This window comes from Neofelis nebulosa, chromosome X, assembly GCF_028018385.1.
Source record: "Neofelis nebulosa isolate mNeoNeb1 chromosome X, mNeoNeb1.pri, whole genome shotgun sequence".
Classification (NCBI taxonomy): Eukaryota; Metazoa; Chordata; class Mammalia; order Carnivora; family Felidae; genus Neofelis; species Neofelis nebulosa.
Genome location: NC_080800.1, coordinates 67935425 through 67949756, shown reverse-complemented (window position 1 = coordinate 67949756; position 14332 = coordinate 67935425). Strand labels below are relative to the sequence as shown.

Here is a 14332-nt window from a genome sequence, read left to right as displayed (position 1 = left end):
TTGTCAAATTCCAGAGGGAAACCTGAGGGGGAGTAGGCAGTGTCTGTTACATTCTTAAGAGGAACTTTTATGCCCAGGGTGTGGTGCTGTGCTCAGACACTCCCAGCATTGTTCCAAAATGTGTCTTTCCCCACCCAGGGACCTCAGATCCTAGTCCTTTCCCTCTCTGCCTATTTCATCCTTTTTTTTTTTTTCCAATCATAGTATGCCAACTGACATGCCTTCTTATTCCTGTGAACCAGTGGAAGACCTTAAATTTCTCTTCAAATGACAATAAAGGACTGGAGATTTTTTTTTTGGCTTCTCTTTCTCATAATATTAACCTTATTTTGTTGTCTTTTCTGGTGTCTGCCTGGTGCCAAGACTCCTTCACCACCATAACTTCTAGCTGACAGATGATCTTTTCTACTCAAGGAGGTTCATATATGTTGTCTACCTTAGATTGGCTGCCTTTGCCTTTGGTAACTCCTGTATATGAACACCAAACTGACCAATGTTGACACACAGGGACATCTCTACACCCCTGTTCAGCAGGAAGAAGTTACAGAAGAAAATACCTTCCACCCTCAGAAACCTTAAAGATTTTAAGAGTCAAAAGTTTTCAGGGGGAAAGATGTGGGAAACAAAGGCAGAAGGAAATGGCAGATAGAATTAAATTTCTTTATAACCTGCAGCCCATTGACAAATACTTGAGGCAGGCAGGGTAAAACTTTTCTCTAAGCACTCCCTACTGTCTTAGAGCTAATGCTTTGCTAGAGGGAAAAACCACCTTAGTTTGACAATAGCTAGGCCTTCAGTATCCTGTGAGTCTTCTTTAGCATATGAAAATCTCATTGGAAACTCCCCTTGATTTTACCTCCCCCAACTCCCAAATATATATATAACCAGTCTCTCCACAGGGGCCGGGGCAGCTCTGCCCATGGGTCCTGTCCCCATGCTTTAATAAAATCAACTTTTTGCACCAAAGATGTCTTCAAGAATTCTTTCTTGGCCATAAGCTCCAAACCCCACAAACTCCACCATCACCCCCAAAACCTCATCAGCAATGATTTCAAAAATTATAAAGAAGGTATTTGTAAGACAATGAACTGCTGGAGGAATGATTAACTCTTCATGTTCATAGTATTATTTCTTGTACTCCCATTTATAATATCAAAATAATTCACCATGATTAATGATAGGATAGTGAGCCAACAGAAGTAATAGGGATTTGCCATGTACTATTTGTCATTATCATTTAAGAATATTATAATTTAGTACTATTACTTTTCTCATAATTCAAATGAATTGAAATATGATTTTGAATGAATAAGTATAAAATAATTGTCCACTTAGAATACTGCAAGAAACATTATCAGTGATGAGGGAACTTGGGGCAAGCTGAGGGCAAAATACAGGCTGGCTCTCCCCCCAACTCCCCTGACCAGGTAGAATATGTGTGATATTTCTCAGACACTCCTGGCTACCCAAAAACAAAGGAAAGGGGTTTAAGTGCTTGCCATGGTAATGTGGGAAACTAAGGCAAATGAAAAATTAAATTCCCTTACTGTCTACAGCCAATTGACAAGTCCTTGAAATCAGCAGAGTGTCCGCCCTCTAGGAGCTCAGCTCAGCTGCTTAGATGATGACAATTTGCTAGGGGCAAAAGAGAATCTTACCTTTTTTCCCAGCCTCAAGGATCCTGTAAGTCAAGTTCCTTTATCTCAACTGCCCAAGATACATGCTGGCAATCATACTCCAAGCTTATGGTCTCCTGATATACATCTGAAGGATCTTATGACTGAGGTTTTATTAAACAGTAATAAATGGCATTTTCTTAGCAACCACTAGCCCCTCAAGGTCTTGGAAACCTTGGTTCCAAAATTCCTTAGAGACTTACTCTATCCCTGATCCCCTCTCAACCTGAGGATATATAATGAGTTACCTGTCACGACCTCAGTGCAGTTCTTCCTACCCATGGGTCCTGTCCCCATGCTTGAATAAAATCAACTTTTTGCACCAAAGACATCTTCAAGAATTCTCTCTTGGCCATTGGCTCTGGACCCCATGAGTCCCCCATCACCCCAAAACTTCATAAATCAGCATTTAATAAAGCTCAGGAGAAAATATTGACCAAACATTTTTCTAGCATTTTCCAGAATCAATTACAAGGCACCCTGTTTTCTCTAGAGTTCTCTATGGCATATTTTTGTAGACAAAACAATGGAATAATTCTGTTTAATTCTAGTGTATATAGCAAAATTTAGAATCCTAAAAAAGGAAATTTAGAAGTTACATTTAAATTATTTTCTGTTATTTTTTCTTTTCTCCTTTCCCACTTTCTAAAACATGTATTACTCATCTAAAATTACTCTTATACTATTTAGAAACTCCAGGAACACGTAAAATATGTTTCTAAAAGGACTGAGTTTATTGTAAAGCATCACATTAAGGTTGAATCTCAGTAAACAAAACTATGTCTTCACTGTATGTTGATTTTGGCATAGAACACAGACTTGCACACATCAAATGATAGGGTAAAGTAATTTAAAGTAAAAGGTGTTTTTTTTTAAGTAATAAAGTAGTGTGGAACTAAGGTACAATATGTATATCTTCTGGGTAAGTAATTAAACCATAATGTTTTTTTGTTTTCTTACAAGTTTTCATAATTAATATTTTAAAAATTGATTCTTTTATCTGATACTTGTGTTATCACTGGAATAGAAGCATAGAAAAGATTCTCTCTGCTTAGATTTACATATTCATACAATATGTGCCCAAACTGAAACAAACACGTCAAATATTTGAGAGGTAGTGGCATTCATGACCACAAGTTGTTTTAAAAGGGTGAACCATTAAGATTTTTTTTAGCAAAGACCTAAGGAAAACCAGTCTTGGGCATTGAGTGCTGACCTATTTTGTAATAGTTAATTAGAAGTCTGAGCTTTTTGCAAAAGAATGCCATTTTAAAATTACATGCTATCCCACTTTCATATATATATATATATATATATATATATATATATATATATACATGTTTCACTGAGGCAAGCAACTTAGAAACATAATTGCATCACAGCTCTGCAGTTAAGCGAGGAACTTGTCAATTGAACATATCTGTTTTTTTGGGTTTTTTTGTAGATCATCTATTCTGATCATTGAAGTAAACAATAAAGGGCTACATTTAGAAGCGTAAAAAACCTGTTTAGTACATAAAAGTTTCAATTACAAAATAATGGGAATGTTATAATTACCATAAGAAATTACAATGTCTGACATATAAAAATTACCTGCAACTGCTTTTTAATCACAATAATGTTATATCAAAGGGTACATATTTTTGTTAACTAAAATTAATGAGGCAATTTTGGAACAAGAGACAGATTCTTTTGCTCTGTTTTAAAAGCTGCAATAATAATACCAGAAAAGGCACAGGTCTTTTTTCTTTTTTACAATCACTGAAGTATATAAAATGCCTTGGCAGATAACAATACTATTCCATGACATCTAAAAATTTTGTTCACTTCTCATTCTCCTCATCATAATATTCACATTTTAATTATGTATTATTCATTTTGTTTGCATGTGAAAACACCAAATAATCTATTATCTCAACATTAAGCTGATTTCTTTTGAAGATAATTTTAAGAGCAATAGAGATTCCTTTTTCAGGATGCTTCAGGCAGAATGTTTCAGGTTCATGCTTGCTGCTTTGCCTGAGCTTCTGCTTCCTGAAATGAAAAACAAACAAAACAAATTTAAATATCACAAAACAGACATCCATGTACATTTTGGTTGCACTATATTAGCTCAAATTATTAAGAATATTCAAAAACAAAAACAAATGGTTCCCAGAGAAGACTGCTTAAAAATTCTTAATAGAAAAACTATAAAATAGAAACTTCTGCTTAGAAGCAGATGTAATAGAAGACTGCCTAATCATTACTAATTGTGTGAAATAATTCCATAAAAGCCAGTGATTTCCAGTTATAGTTCAAATTTAACAAAATAGATGATTTCATTTCTCTGTGATTTTTCATCAAAAATTGAGTGCTCAAAAACATTGTCACCTAAAGTTTACAGTTAGTCGTTTTGTTTAATTAAGGTTTAAATTACTTGAAAAATGTGATGTTTATTAAAATGTTGTTGCTTTAAATTTTATAACGGTAGGCAGGAAAACAGGTCAGGTTTTCTTTCTTCTCCTCTGGACAATGAGTATTTCTACCATAGGAACTCTGACCTATAGGTGTGCTCTGGAACCTACCATACTACTTGACACAAAATACACTTCAAGGAAAGTTTATGGAACTAAAGATGGGTGGTAAGAGTGACTTTGGTGAAAGAAACTTCAGAGTGAGGTTGTAGAAATCATGCATACTAGACAATATAATTCTAAACACCTGTCATAAATTGAATACTTGATGGTCTCAGGAGTAGGAGCAGCTGAATACTCCAAAATGAGCCTCTGGTACTATGCCCAGAAGAAGGGGGAAAAAGCAAAAATGAAAGATGCTAGATTCTTACAAAACAAAAAAAAGGTAGATATGAAAGAAAGAAGGATGCAAAAGAGTACACTGTAATTCATTCTTTTTAATTTTTAAAAAAATGTTTATTTATTTTTGAAAGAGAGAAAGAGAGCACAAGTAGAGGAGAGGCAGAGAGAGAGGGAGACAAAGAATCCAAAGCAGGCCCCATGCTGTCTGTGCAAAGTCTGATTTGGGGCTCAAACACATGAACCATGAGATCATGACCTGAGCCAAAGTTAGAAGCTCAGCTGACTGAGCTGAGCCACCCATGAACCCCTGTAATTCATTCTTAATACATTTTCAACAAAACAGATGTAAAATACTACCTTCCAGAAACCTTGGCAAAAAAAAAAAAAAAAAAAAAGATCCTAAGCGCTTTTAAAACTTTAAATATCATGTTTGGTTGTCAAAATGAATATATCTTAGACCCTCATTATGTATTTTGTTTCATTTTATGGAACAAGCTTGTGAGAATTTCCTTATAACATAATGAATTTTACACTAAGACCCCTCAAAGGCTTAGCTCATATCGTTGGGGAAGTAGTTATATAAAAATGTGAATATGGGCGCCTGGGTGGCTCAGTCGGCTGAGCATCCAACTCTTGATTTCGGCTCAGGTCATCACCCAGGGTTGTGGAATGAAGCCCTGTGTACAGCTTTGTGTTGAGTGTGGAACCTGCTTAGAATTCTCTCTCTCTCTCTCTCTGTCTCTGTCTCTCTCTGTCTCTCTCTCTCCCTCTGCACCTCTTTCTGACTCGTGTTCTCTCTCTAAAAAAAAACAATAAAATAGAATAGAAATAGAAATAAAAATGCGAATATGTCCTAATGTGAAGTCCTTCTTTTTATGCACATCTAATGCCTCTGAGTAACCATTTTGGAAACACCCTAAATCCCTAAAGTCACATCCTATCACTCTTTGCTGTAATTAGTTATAAATCCTTTAGCTCTCAGTTATCCCTTTTAATGGAAGAAATTATTGGCACAGACATCCAAAACAAAAAAGCTATTCAATTTTTTTGTAATTTCTCTTTGCAATAATACATTATATTTAAAGTAAATTATTTACTTTTCTAATTATATTTTATCCATCAAATATATAAATTGTGCTAAAATATTTGTTAGTACATAAATGTAAGTAGCCAATATTTATAGTTCATGGATTATCTAATTAAACTGAGATATTTGGAAACAGCCATATGAGGTATCGTCCCCCTTTATTCCTAATATAAACATCATTCCATAAATGTACCAATTTTGCATCAGATAATCCTGGGTTCAAATTTCAGCTCTGTTACTTAATCATTATGTAACCTTGGACAAATTAATTAAATTATCTGAGCATCAGTTTCCTCCTCTATAAAATGCCATTGAGGACACCTAGCTCATAACGATGGTTTAAGGATAAAATGAGTTGTATGTGAAGGGTCTAGCTCAGTGCTTGGCTATTTCAGGCATACATCCTTCTTTCCTGCTTTTCTCTTCTCCACTTTTTGCCAAGTAACTAGGACCAACACCACAGCTAAGTGAAATTAATATAAAATTTCTCTTGGAGATGTGGTAAAATAGAATGGGCTTAGTGGAAATAGGAATGTTTCAAATCTCACAGCAGAGGCAGACTCCATTGCTCCTCCCTGAAGCAGGGTGGTTCAACCAAAGCTAATGAGAACATTTCTGTAACCAGCATTCTCTACTGCCTCAATATACTACTAGTGAATATGGGTCCAATAATTTTTTCTCTCAACATGAACATCACCAGATTTTTATTTTTTAGTAAAAAAAATGTTATTTTATTTCATATCTGAAAACCATCACCTTCTATAAAGAAATGCTAGTGCTAAGGAATAATCTTCCATATTAATAAAATAAATAGTAAATATTAATATACCCTGTTTTGAATGCATCCATATACAAAATAATATAAAAATTGTCTTTCACAGGAGGATTCCTTGTTTTATGGAAATATTTATCAGAAGATATTTTTAAATACCAAGTTCTCCACTGAATTGGTTTTGAATAATTTTTAAATGTAAATAGAATGTGTGCAAGTTATTTGGAACATAAAGAAAGGAGAAAAATATTCATGTTTAGCTACGGTTCAGTTCAGTCTCTTAACAGAGTATTAATTATACAGTAAAAACAATTATATACCTTATTATAATGTATCTTTTCACAAACTCATTTTTTAATGAAAGCACTAGTTCTTTCAGTGAATAAACTATTTTTGTTGACCCTATTTTTGGACATTTAACTTGTTTTCAAAGTTTCAGGATTATATATAGTGCTTTGAAACATATTTTTATCCATAAAACTCATTCAGTGTTGATTTATTTTGGTTGACCCTACTGTTAGACATTTAATTTACTTCCAAAGTTTTAGGATTGCAAATAGCATTTTGATTTATGTTTTTATTCATAAAACTTTTTCCATGTATAGAATTATTTCATTAATGAAGACTATAATGCCTCATGTGAAATTACTGGGTGAAGAACTATAAACATTTTAGGGTCCTTGATACCTGTTTTCCATTCTGGTTATCAAAAGAGAGTACCAATTCATACTACCACCAGCAATATGTGAGCGATTTAATGCACGCTTCTTAGCATTGAGTATTATCCTTTGTTTTATATTTACTAATTTCATGGATGAAAATTGAATCTCATTTTATCACATGTCTTTATTGTCAGTGCATTTTTCTAATGTGGGTTAACTAGTTGTATTTCTTATTTTGTATACTTTCTTTTTTTGAGAGAGTGTGTGAGCATGAGCAGGGGAGGGGCAGAGGATGAGGGAGGGAGAGAATCTTAAGCAGGCTCCATGATCAGCACAGAGCCCAATGCTGGGCTCCATCTCACCACTGTGAGATCATGATCTGAGCTGAAATCAAGAGCTGGACGCTTAACTGACTAAGTCACACAGTCACCCCTTATTTTGTATACTTTCTATTTGTCAGTTCTTTCTGGAAGGCTTATTGTCATGTTAAATTGAAGGGGGAAAAAACTCTGAAAGCTGAGCTAAAGAATAGAAAAATCATCATTCCGATATCAAATTTATCACTTTTAGTCTTGGAAAAAAAACTATTAAAAACCTATGAAATACTAACATTCAAAATCTTCCTATCACCAAATAAAAGACATAGCATAGGGAATATAGGGAATACTGTAATAGTGTTACATGGTGACAAATGATAGCTTACCATATTTTGTACAAAAGTTGAATCACTATGTTGTACACCTGAAATTAATGTAACATTGTGTGTCAACTATACTCAAGTAAAAACAAATTAAACAAAATGAAACAATCTCCCTATCACCAATCCTCCCTTAACTCCACTGTCAACTCAAGATCTTTTCTTATTATCCCAATCTATCCACTCTATCCTTGCTAACATGCACTGTTTTACTTTATTCTTACTCCTAGGCTTAAATGAGGATGGAAAAAAAAAACTATCAGCTGACTGGCTCCACTATGAACTCATCAACTCTAGCTGGACCCTCTATTTTGCTCAGCCATACTTCCATTCACAATCTTAATCTACTCTAGCCTATTTTCACCAACTGAATCCTTTCAATTCTCCTCAAAGTTCTAATACCTTAAATTTCCCATCACACCTAGCAGATGACCTTACACTAAATATAAGACATTTTAAAATATGAACTTGTCTACACTCCTTGCACATTAAAATTTCTATTTTTATCCTTCTATTCTCATTCTCTCCAGTGTCAGAAAAAAATGCATGTCCTCTCCTTTCCAAGACTAAATCTTCCCCTGGATCACTCACTTTTTTGTTTCCTACATGATGTTTGTTTTATTTCCCAGTCACTCAGGTTAGAAGCCCTGTATATAGCTTCACTTCTTCCCAGTTCTTTACATACACAAGCATCTCATAAATTTCTACATCTTATTATACATGAGTTTTTTATATCTCTTAAATTCATTTTTCCTTTCCATGGCCACTACACCACTTGGCCCTCTTCATTACTTTTCTGGACTTCTAAAGTACCCTCTAATGGGTAGGCCTATCTCTAATATCTCATTTCTCCAATATTTTATAATCCATATAGCTTTCAAATTTATTCTCTTAAGACATAGATCAAATCACATCTTAAAGTACAGAGATAATCTTATCACTGTATTCCCCCTTTTCCTACCTTGGCTTTTAGATACCTAGAGGATAAAACTGAAAGTACCTAACACAGCATTCATAATTTAGTCCAAACCTACCTAGTCAATCTCACCTCCTGTATTTAATATGCCCTATTATGGAGACATGCAGCACTACACTTTGCTCCCTGAAAATATCATCATGTGAAGCTACATGCAGTAGTTCCTGTTCTGCCTCTATGAAAGACACCTTAGTGTCATTTCAGTATTTTTGAATCCCTAACAGCTCAAATGTCACTTCCTCTGTGAAACTTTCCCCAAATTCCTTAATAATAATTTATTATTATTTTCTCTGAATGCCTATGGCACTTTTTTTCACAACATACAGAATTTACTATAATACAAGTTGGATTATAATTATTTGTAGTCATATTTGTTATATAATTATTTGTATACTCTTCCTTCACTAGGTTAAAAACATTTTGAAGGTAGCGACTATGTTGTATTCTCCATATTTGTCTCACCATCAATGTCAAGTTAGTGTTTGGCACTCAATAAATACTTACTGAATGAATGACTTCTACTTTTAACTAAAGAAGAGGGAGTAATCAGTCACAGAAAACAGATAATCCTTCTTTTCATACTTCCTCTTATCTGAACTTAAATCAATGATTTAACTTGGGTTTTACTAACTTGATTAAACAGAAATGTCTTACCTAACATTTCTTCCAACTTAAATTATACAAAGCCTAAAATAAGACATTTTATTCATGGGAAAAGAAATTTCAGGAAGGAAACAGAATTTCACAGTGAATCAGACAACAATGTTAGTAAATGATCTCTAGTTGAAAACAAGCAATAACGCAGATTCCCAAAATTGGAGAAGGAGCTGGAGTTCAAAGAATCCATTTAACATAAAATTAGTTGCTATGAACAAAACATAAAATGATAGAACAGGGGGGTATACATTCTGATTAAGCCAGCCTGTGTAGAAAAGACCTATGGTAAAAAGCATGGGGTGCCTGGGTGGCTCAGTTGGTTGAGCAGCCAACTTCAGTTCAGGTCATTATCTTTTCGTTCATGAGTTTGAGCCCCACATTTGGCTTGCTGCTATCAGCGCAGAGCCTGCTTCTGATCCTCTGTCCCCCTCTCTTTATTCCCCTCCCCTTCTCATGCTCTGTCTCTCAAAAATAAAAATAAACATTTAAAAATATTTTTAAAAAGAAAAGGCCTATGGTAAAAAGCAAAGTTATATTTAAAGCCCATAGCTTTGAGACATTTCATTAAATAGGCAATTTAATTTTTGATTCTTTTCTTTATATGATCTCCCTTGGAAACACTGCCATTTGAAAAATTATTTGTTGTTGGCAGGGAGAAAGTCCCAAATTTAGCCAGCAATTTAGTGACCAGTTTAGAAACTCAAATGCTCTTAATTTTTATGTAATTTTTTAAATGTTTATTTATTTTTGAGACAGAGGGAGAGAGAGTGCGAGTACGGGAGGGGCAGAGAGAGAGGGAGACACAGAATCTGAAACAGGCTCCAGGCTCTGAGCTGTCAGCACGGACCCCGATGCAGGGTTCGAACCCACAAATCGTGAGATCACGACCTGAGCCAAAGTCGGTGGCTCCACCGACTGAGCCACCCAGGCGCCCCAATGTTCTTAGTTAATTTGAATGGGTGACTCCAGCATTTACTCTCACACAAAGACAATAGATGCTGCCAAGAAGATTACTATGATGCAAGATGTGTTCTGTTGATGTAAAACCATTCATGACAGCTGAAATAATGGAGTCTTTAAAGTTGGTAACCACTTATTTATGAATAGGTCAATGAGAAATCTACTGCTTTGGGTAACTTGATGGGGAAGTCACTCCACCTACCTCCCACTCACATACTTTATGTATTTGATTATGCACATGTCTGCCCTACCAGGAATTAAACGCATGCAAAAAAAGGAACATTTCCTTTCAGCCATGTTACACTGCGTCTAGCTTAATCTGAATACATAATAAAGGTAGACATCTCACGGACTAAAAAACCCAGCAGCAATAAAATGGCTAATAAAGCAAAGAAAAAAAGGAATCATACCTTTGAACCAGGTGGAGCTGTCAAGCCTAAAAAGGCATACACTGCATTATTTTCTCTGGCTTCAAAGAAGGCATCATAGTCCTTAATGAAAAGAAGGAAAAGAGAATAAGCAATATGTAACCAACAAAGGAAATAAAAGAGTAAATTTACTCATAACTAACTGATTGGTGAACCTTTTTTTTGGGGGGGGGGCATATAGGTTATCAAATTTCCATAGTGCTAGGACTCTGGGAAATGTAGTAAAGAGTCAAGGCATGTTAGATCCCATTTAATGTGAGTTAGAATATATGCTATTTTGTGGGGCAGAAATTTCAAAACGGATTATTTAATATCACATAGCGTTTAAATCTGCCTCAGGCCAAGTAGCTTTCTCCACAGCTAAAGCAGCCAACTATTTGCCAGCAAGAGGTTGCTTATTTCTAGTAGGAGGCTATTACTTCCATTCCCCATTATTTCTCTTTCATTATTTATTAAGATAGAGATATCCTCAGAACCTTCAGTAGACTGAATATTAGCTATATATGCCCAAGACCATAAGAGTAATAAATCTGTGCTGTTTTTGGAAGGAGGGAATGAGATTTTCATGAAATATGACCAGAAGAGCAAATGGACCACTAAAAAGTTTCAATTCAGGGATCCATGAAAAGCCTCACATGACTGAATTTGGTTGGGCTTCCCACTGTCATCCTCTAAGCCACTAAGCATGCTTTACAAGTAACAAATAGAATTGCCTAAATTTGACTATGACATATAATCAATAGCAAACCTACTTAGAAAACTTGGAAACCTACTGTCTATAACTGGCCTTACTTTGTTTAATTTAAAACACACAGAAATAAGTCTGGCATTTTGGCTGATTTATTGGAGGTGAAGAGCACTCATAATTTTCTGGTTTCTCTAGAGACTTCCTCACCAACAGATTATAAATTATAGTTTTCTGTATGTGTATGTGTAATTCCTGGTACTTGGAGTATCTGGAGATATAAATTTTAGATATATGTATAGTTCCTGGTACTTGGAGGATCTCTCAAGCCATAGATGATCCTAAATTGGAACCTCACCCCAAGAAACATCAGAATTTATCTCTCTTATTTAGGGATTCTTTTCACAGTAAGAATTGATTAGCCCTACTGGAATCTCCCAAGGATTGACTCAAAGCACCTTATCATGTACCCTAGATGCTGACAAAGGAATAAACCCTACACAGTAGGCACATATGAACAGTATCCTATGAGCTCACTCTTTGAGCTCACTATTCTAAAGTGAAACTAATTGGATACTGATAACAATTTCATACTGAGACACATTACCTTTAAAGCACTCAAGGTAAACAATATACAAACAATATACATCATTTCTAAACTCAACCACTTGGAAGTAAACAAAATGTTAGTTGAAAGAGTCCAACAGTTGTAGAAGAGGTATTTCTTGCCTCTTGTTCAAAGTAACAAAAAAAATTCTTATCAGTCTTTAAGTTCATGTGAAAGAAAGTAGGTCTTCAACTATATTTAAATCTGATCATAAAATTCTACTCTACTGATCAAAAAATGCAACTCTAGTTCAAGTGTTTTGGGATCAAAGTATATATATATATATATATTTTTTAGATGTTTATTTATTTTGAAGCAGGAGGGGCAGATAGAGAGGGAGAGAAAATCTCAAGCAGGCTGTCAGCATGGAGCCTAATGCAGAGCTTGATCCCACAAACTGTGAGATCATGACCTGAGCCAAAATCAAGAGTCAGACACTTAACAGACTGAGCCACCCAGGTTGCCCTGGATCAAAGTATATTATCTTTTTTTGGCCTTGGACTTTGCAAGCCCAAACAGGTTTCTAACTCTGAGACAAAAGAACATTACAAGTTTCTCAATTGACCCAGATTAATTAATTTATTCTGAAAATATTTATTAAGCACCTACTACATGCCAATCATTTTTTTGGTGCTAAGAATACAAGAGTAAACAGAATATTTTTAATTCTTTTTTAATGTTTTATTTATTTGAGAGAGAGAGAGAGTGCAAATGAGCAGGGGAGGGGCAGAGAGAAGGGTGATAGAGGAAAGGCAAACAGGAAATGATAAGGAAACCCAAAGATTAACAACAGCAAGAAGCTACTACCACAGCTACAAGGTTAAAGGAAAGAGTAGAGAAGATATTACAAAACCCAGGAGCTGAGACATGTAGTACCACAAAGGAGACATAGCCACTGTCATGGACACTTCCAGAAGCAAGAAAGAGAAGAATACCTTGGTGTTTCCTCTGTCTTCCACTCTACCAACCAGTATCTCCTATTATTGGCCAAACCTAATAGGTAGCCAGTCACCAACGGAGATTGAGAAATGTAATTTACTGAGGTCAACCTCCCCCATAATACAGAATGGAAGAAAAAAGAATGAAAATGGGATCTTTGCATAAATAGGAAAATGAAATACACAGTGTTTCAACAGAAAAGGTAAGAGATTTAGAATAAAACAGATTTAGGCTTAAATCCTAGCTGTATGGTTTAGCAAGTCAGTTAGCCTTCTTCTAAGCCTCAATTTCTTCATCTATAATACAGGAATAACAATACCTACCTCATGGGATTAGTATGAGAACTAATTAATATAATACACATAAAGCATGTAGCACAATAGCTGACATATCATACATATGTTTTCTATGAATAGTTACTATATATTCTTCTCCATATGAGTCTGTATAGGGATAAATTTTAATTCTTATTGTTATTAACCTCCTAACTTAGTGTCTGGTATATAGCAGGCATTCAGTAAAAGTTGGATTCTCTTTCCATTAACAAATATTTATTTGATCAAGTCTCACCTCCTGCCCCTTCCTTTCCATCTCCTTATTTCTCAGTGATACCTTATTTCTATAACATACTCCATTCCTTTACAGTGTGGCTTCTGTGAGAGAAATAAACTAGGTAAATGCTTCTCAAACGTTACCCTTATAACCTAAAATGTGCTTGTTTTCAAAGTCAAATGAGTTAAAATTTCTGACTCAAAAAAGTTAAGAGAATATATGCTGGCTTAGATTGCACTGGATGGCCTCTGAGGCCTCTTCCAGCTCCTGGTATTCAATAATTTGCAGAAATTTCCATTATAGAGGCACTGAGGTTTCACTATCTAAATGAAGAGCTTAATTGCCTTTTCCTTATCTGCAGAGTATGTCTTTACACATTGGCCCCATTAGCAGCAACAGATGAAATCTCCAGGATGCTCCTCAGGACTGAACAAATTGAATTCACAGAGAAAATATTTTATGCCAATAAAGTTCTCAATTTTTCCATGGTTCCTCCCCTAGATTTTCTGAATTGGCACATAAAAAAGATCCCCACCCAAAAGTGTCCTTCTTACTTCCATATAAACCTGTAGAAGATTTGGATTGCTGGCTCTAATACATTTTTCTCTCAGTCATGCTAATTCTGAGGACATAGCAGTGCAAACAATTCTTTACTAGAAATTCCTATAGCCCTCACATATGCTTTCTGTACTGTGTCATCACATGGATATATATTTATAACCACATTCCAATTGTTTCAGGTGTGTGTGGTTCTTCCGACATCTCACTCCCAACCAGCTCCTTAAGAGAAAAGACTGTTTTATTTATACTTGTACTTGCCATAGTATCTAAAATTG

The 14332-nt window shown here is 35.1% G+C and overlaps 2 protein-coding genes across 3 annotated transcripts in view; one reads left to right on the top strand and one right to left on the bottom strand.

Annotated features, from left to right (window-relative positions):
- LOC131503208 (SH3 domain-binding glutamic acid-rich-like protein 3) overlaps nt 1-13980 on the top strand; it is a 38046-nt gene extending 24066 nt beyond the window's left edge. Inside the window, exon 4 of the mRNA XM_058714773.1 lies at nt 13858-13980. The gene's annotated coding sequence lies outside the window, so the exon portion shown is untranslated. The remainder of the gene's footprint in view (nt 1-13857) is intronic.
- Nucleotides 2388-14332, bottom strand: part of SH3BGRL (SH3 domain binding glutamate rich protein like) — a 111480-nt gene continuing 99535 nt past the window's right edge. For both annotated transcript variants that reach the window (XM_058714770.1, XM_058714771.1), the window contains exons 3-4: nt 10696-10776; nt 2388-3710 (exon numbers count right to left, since the gene is read on the bottom strand). In XM_058714770.1, the coding sequence (XP_058570753.1) occupies nt 3678-3710; nt 10696-10776 (114 nt within the window). In that variant the 3' untranslated portion in view covers nt 2388-3677. The remainder of the gene's footprint in view (nt 3711-10695; nt 10777-14332) is intronic.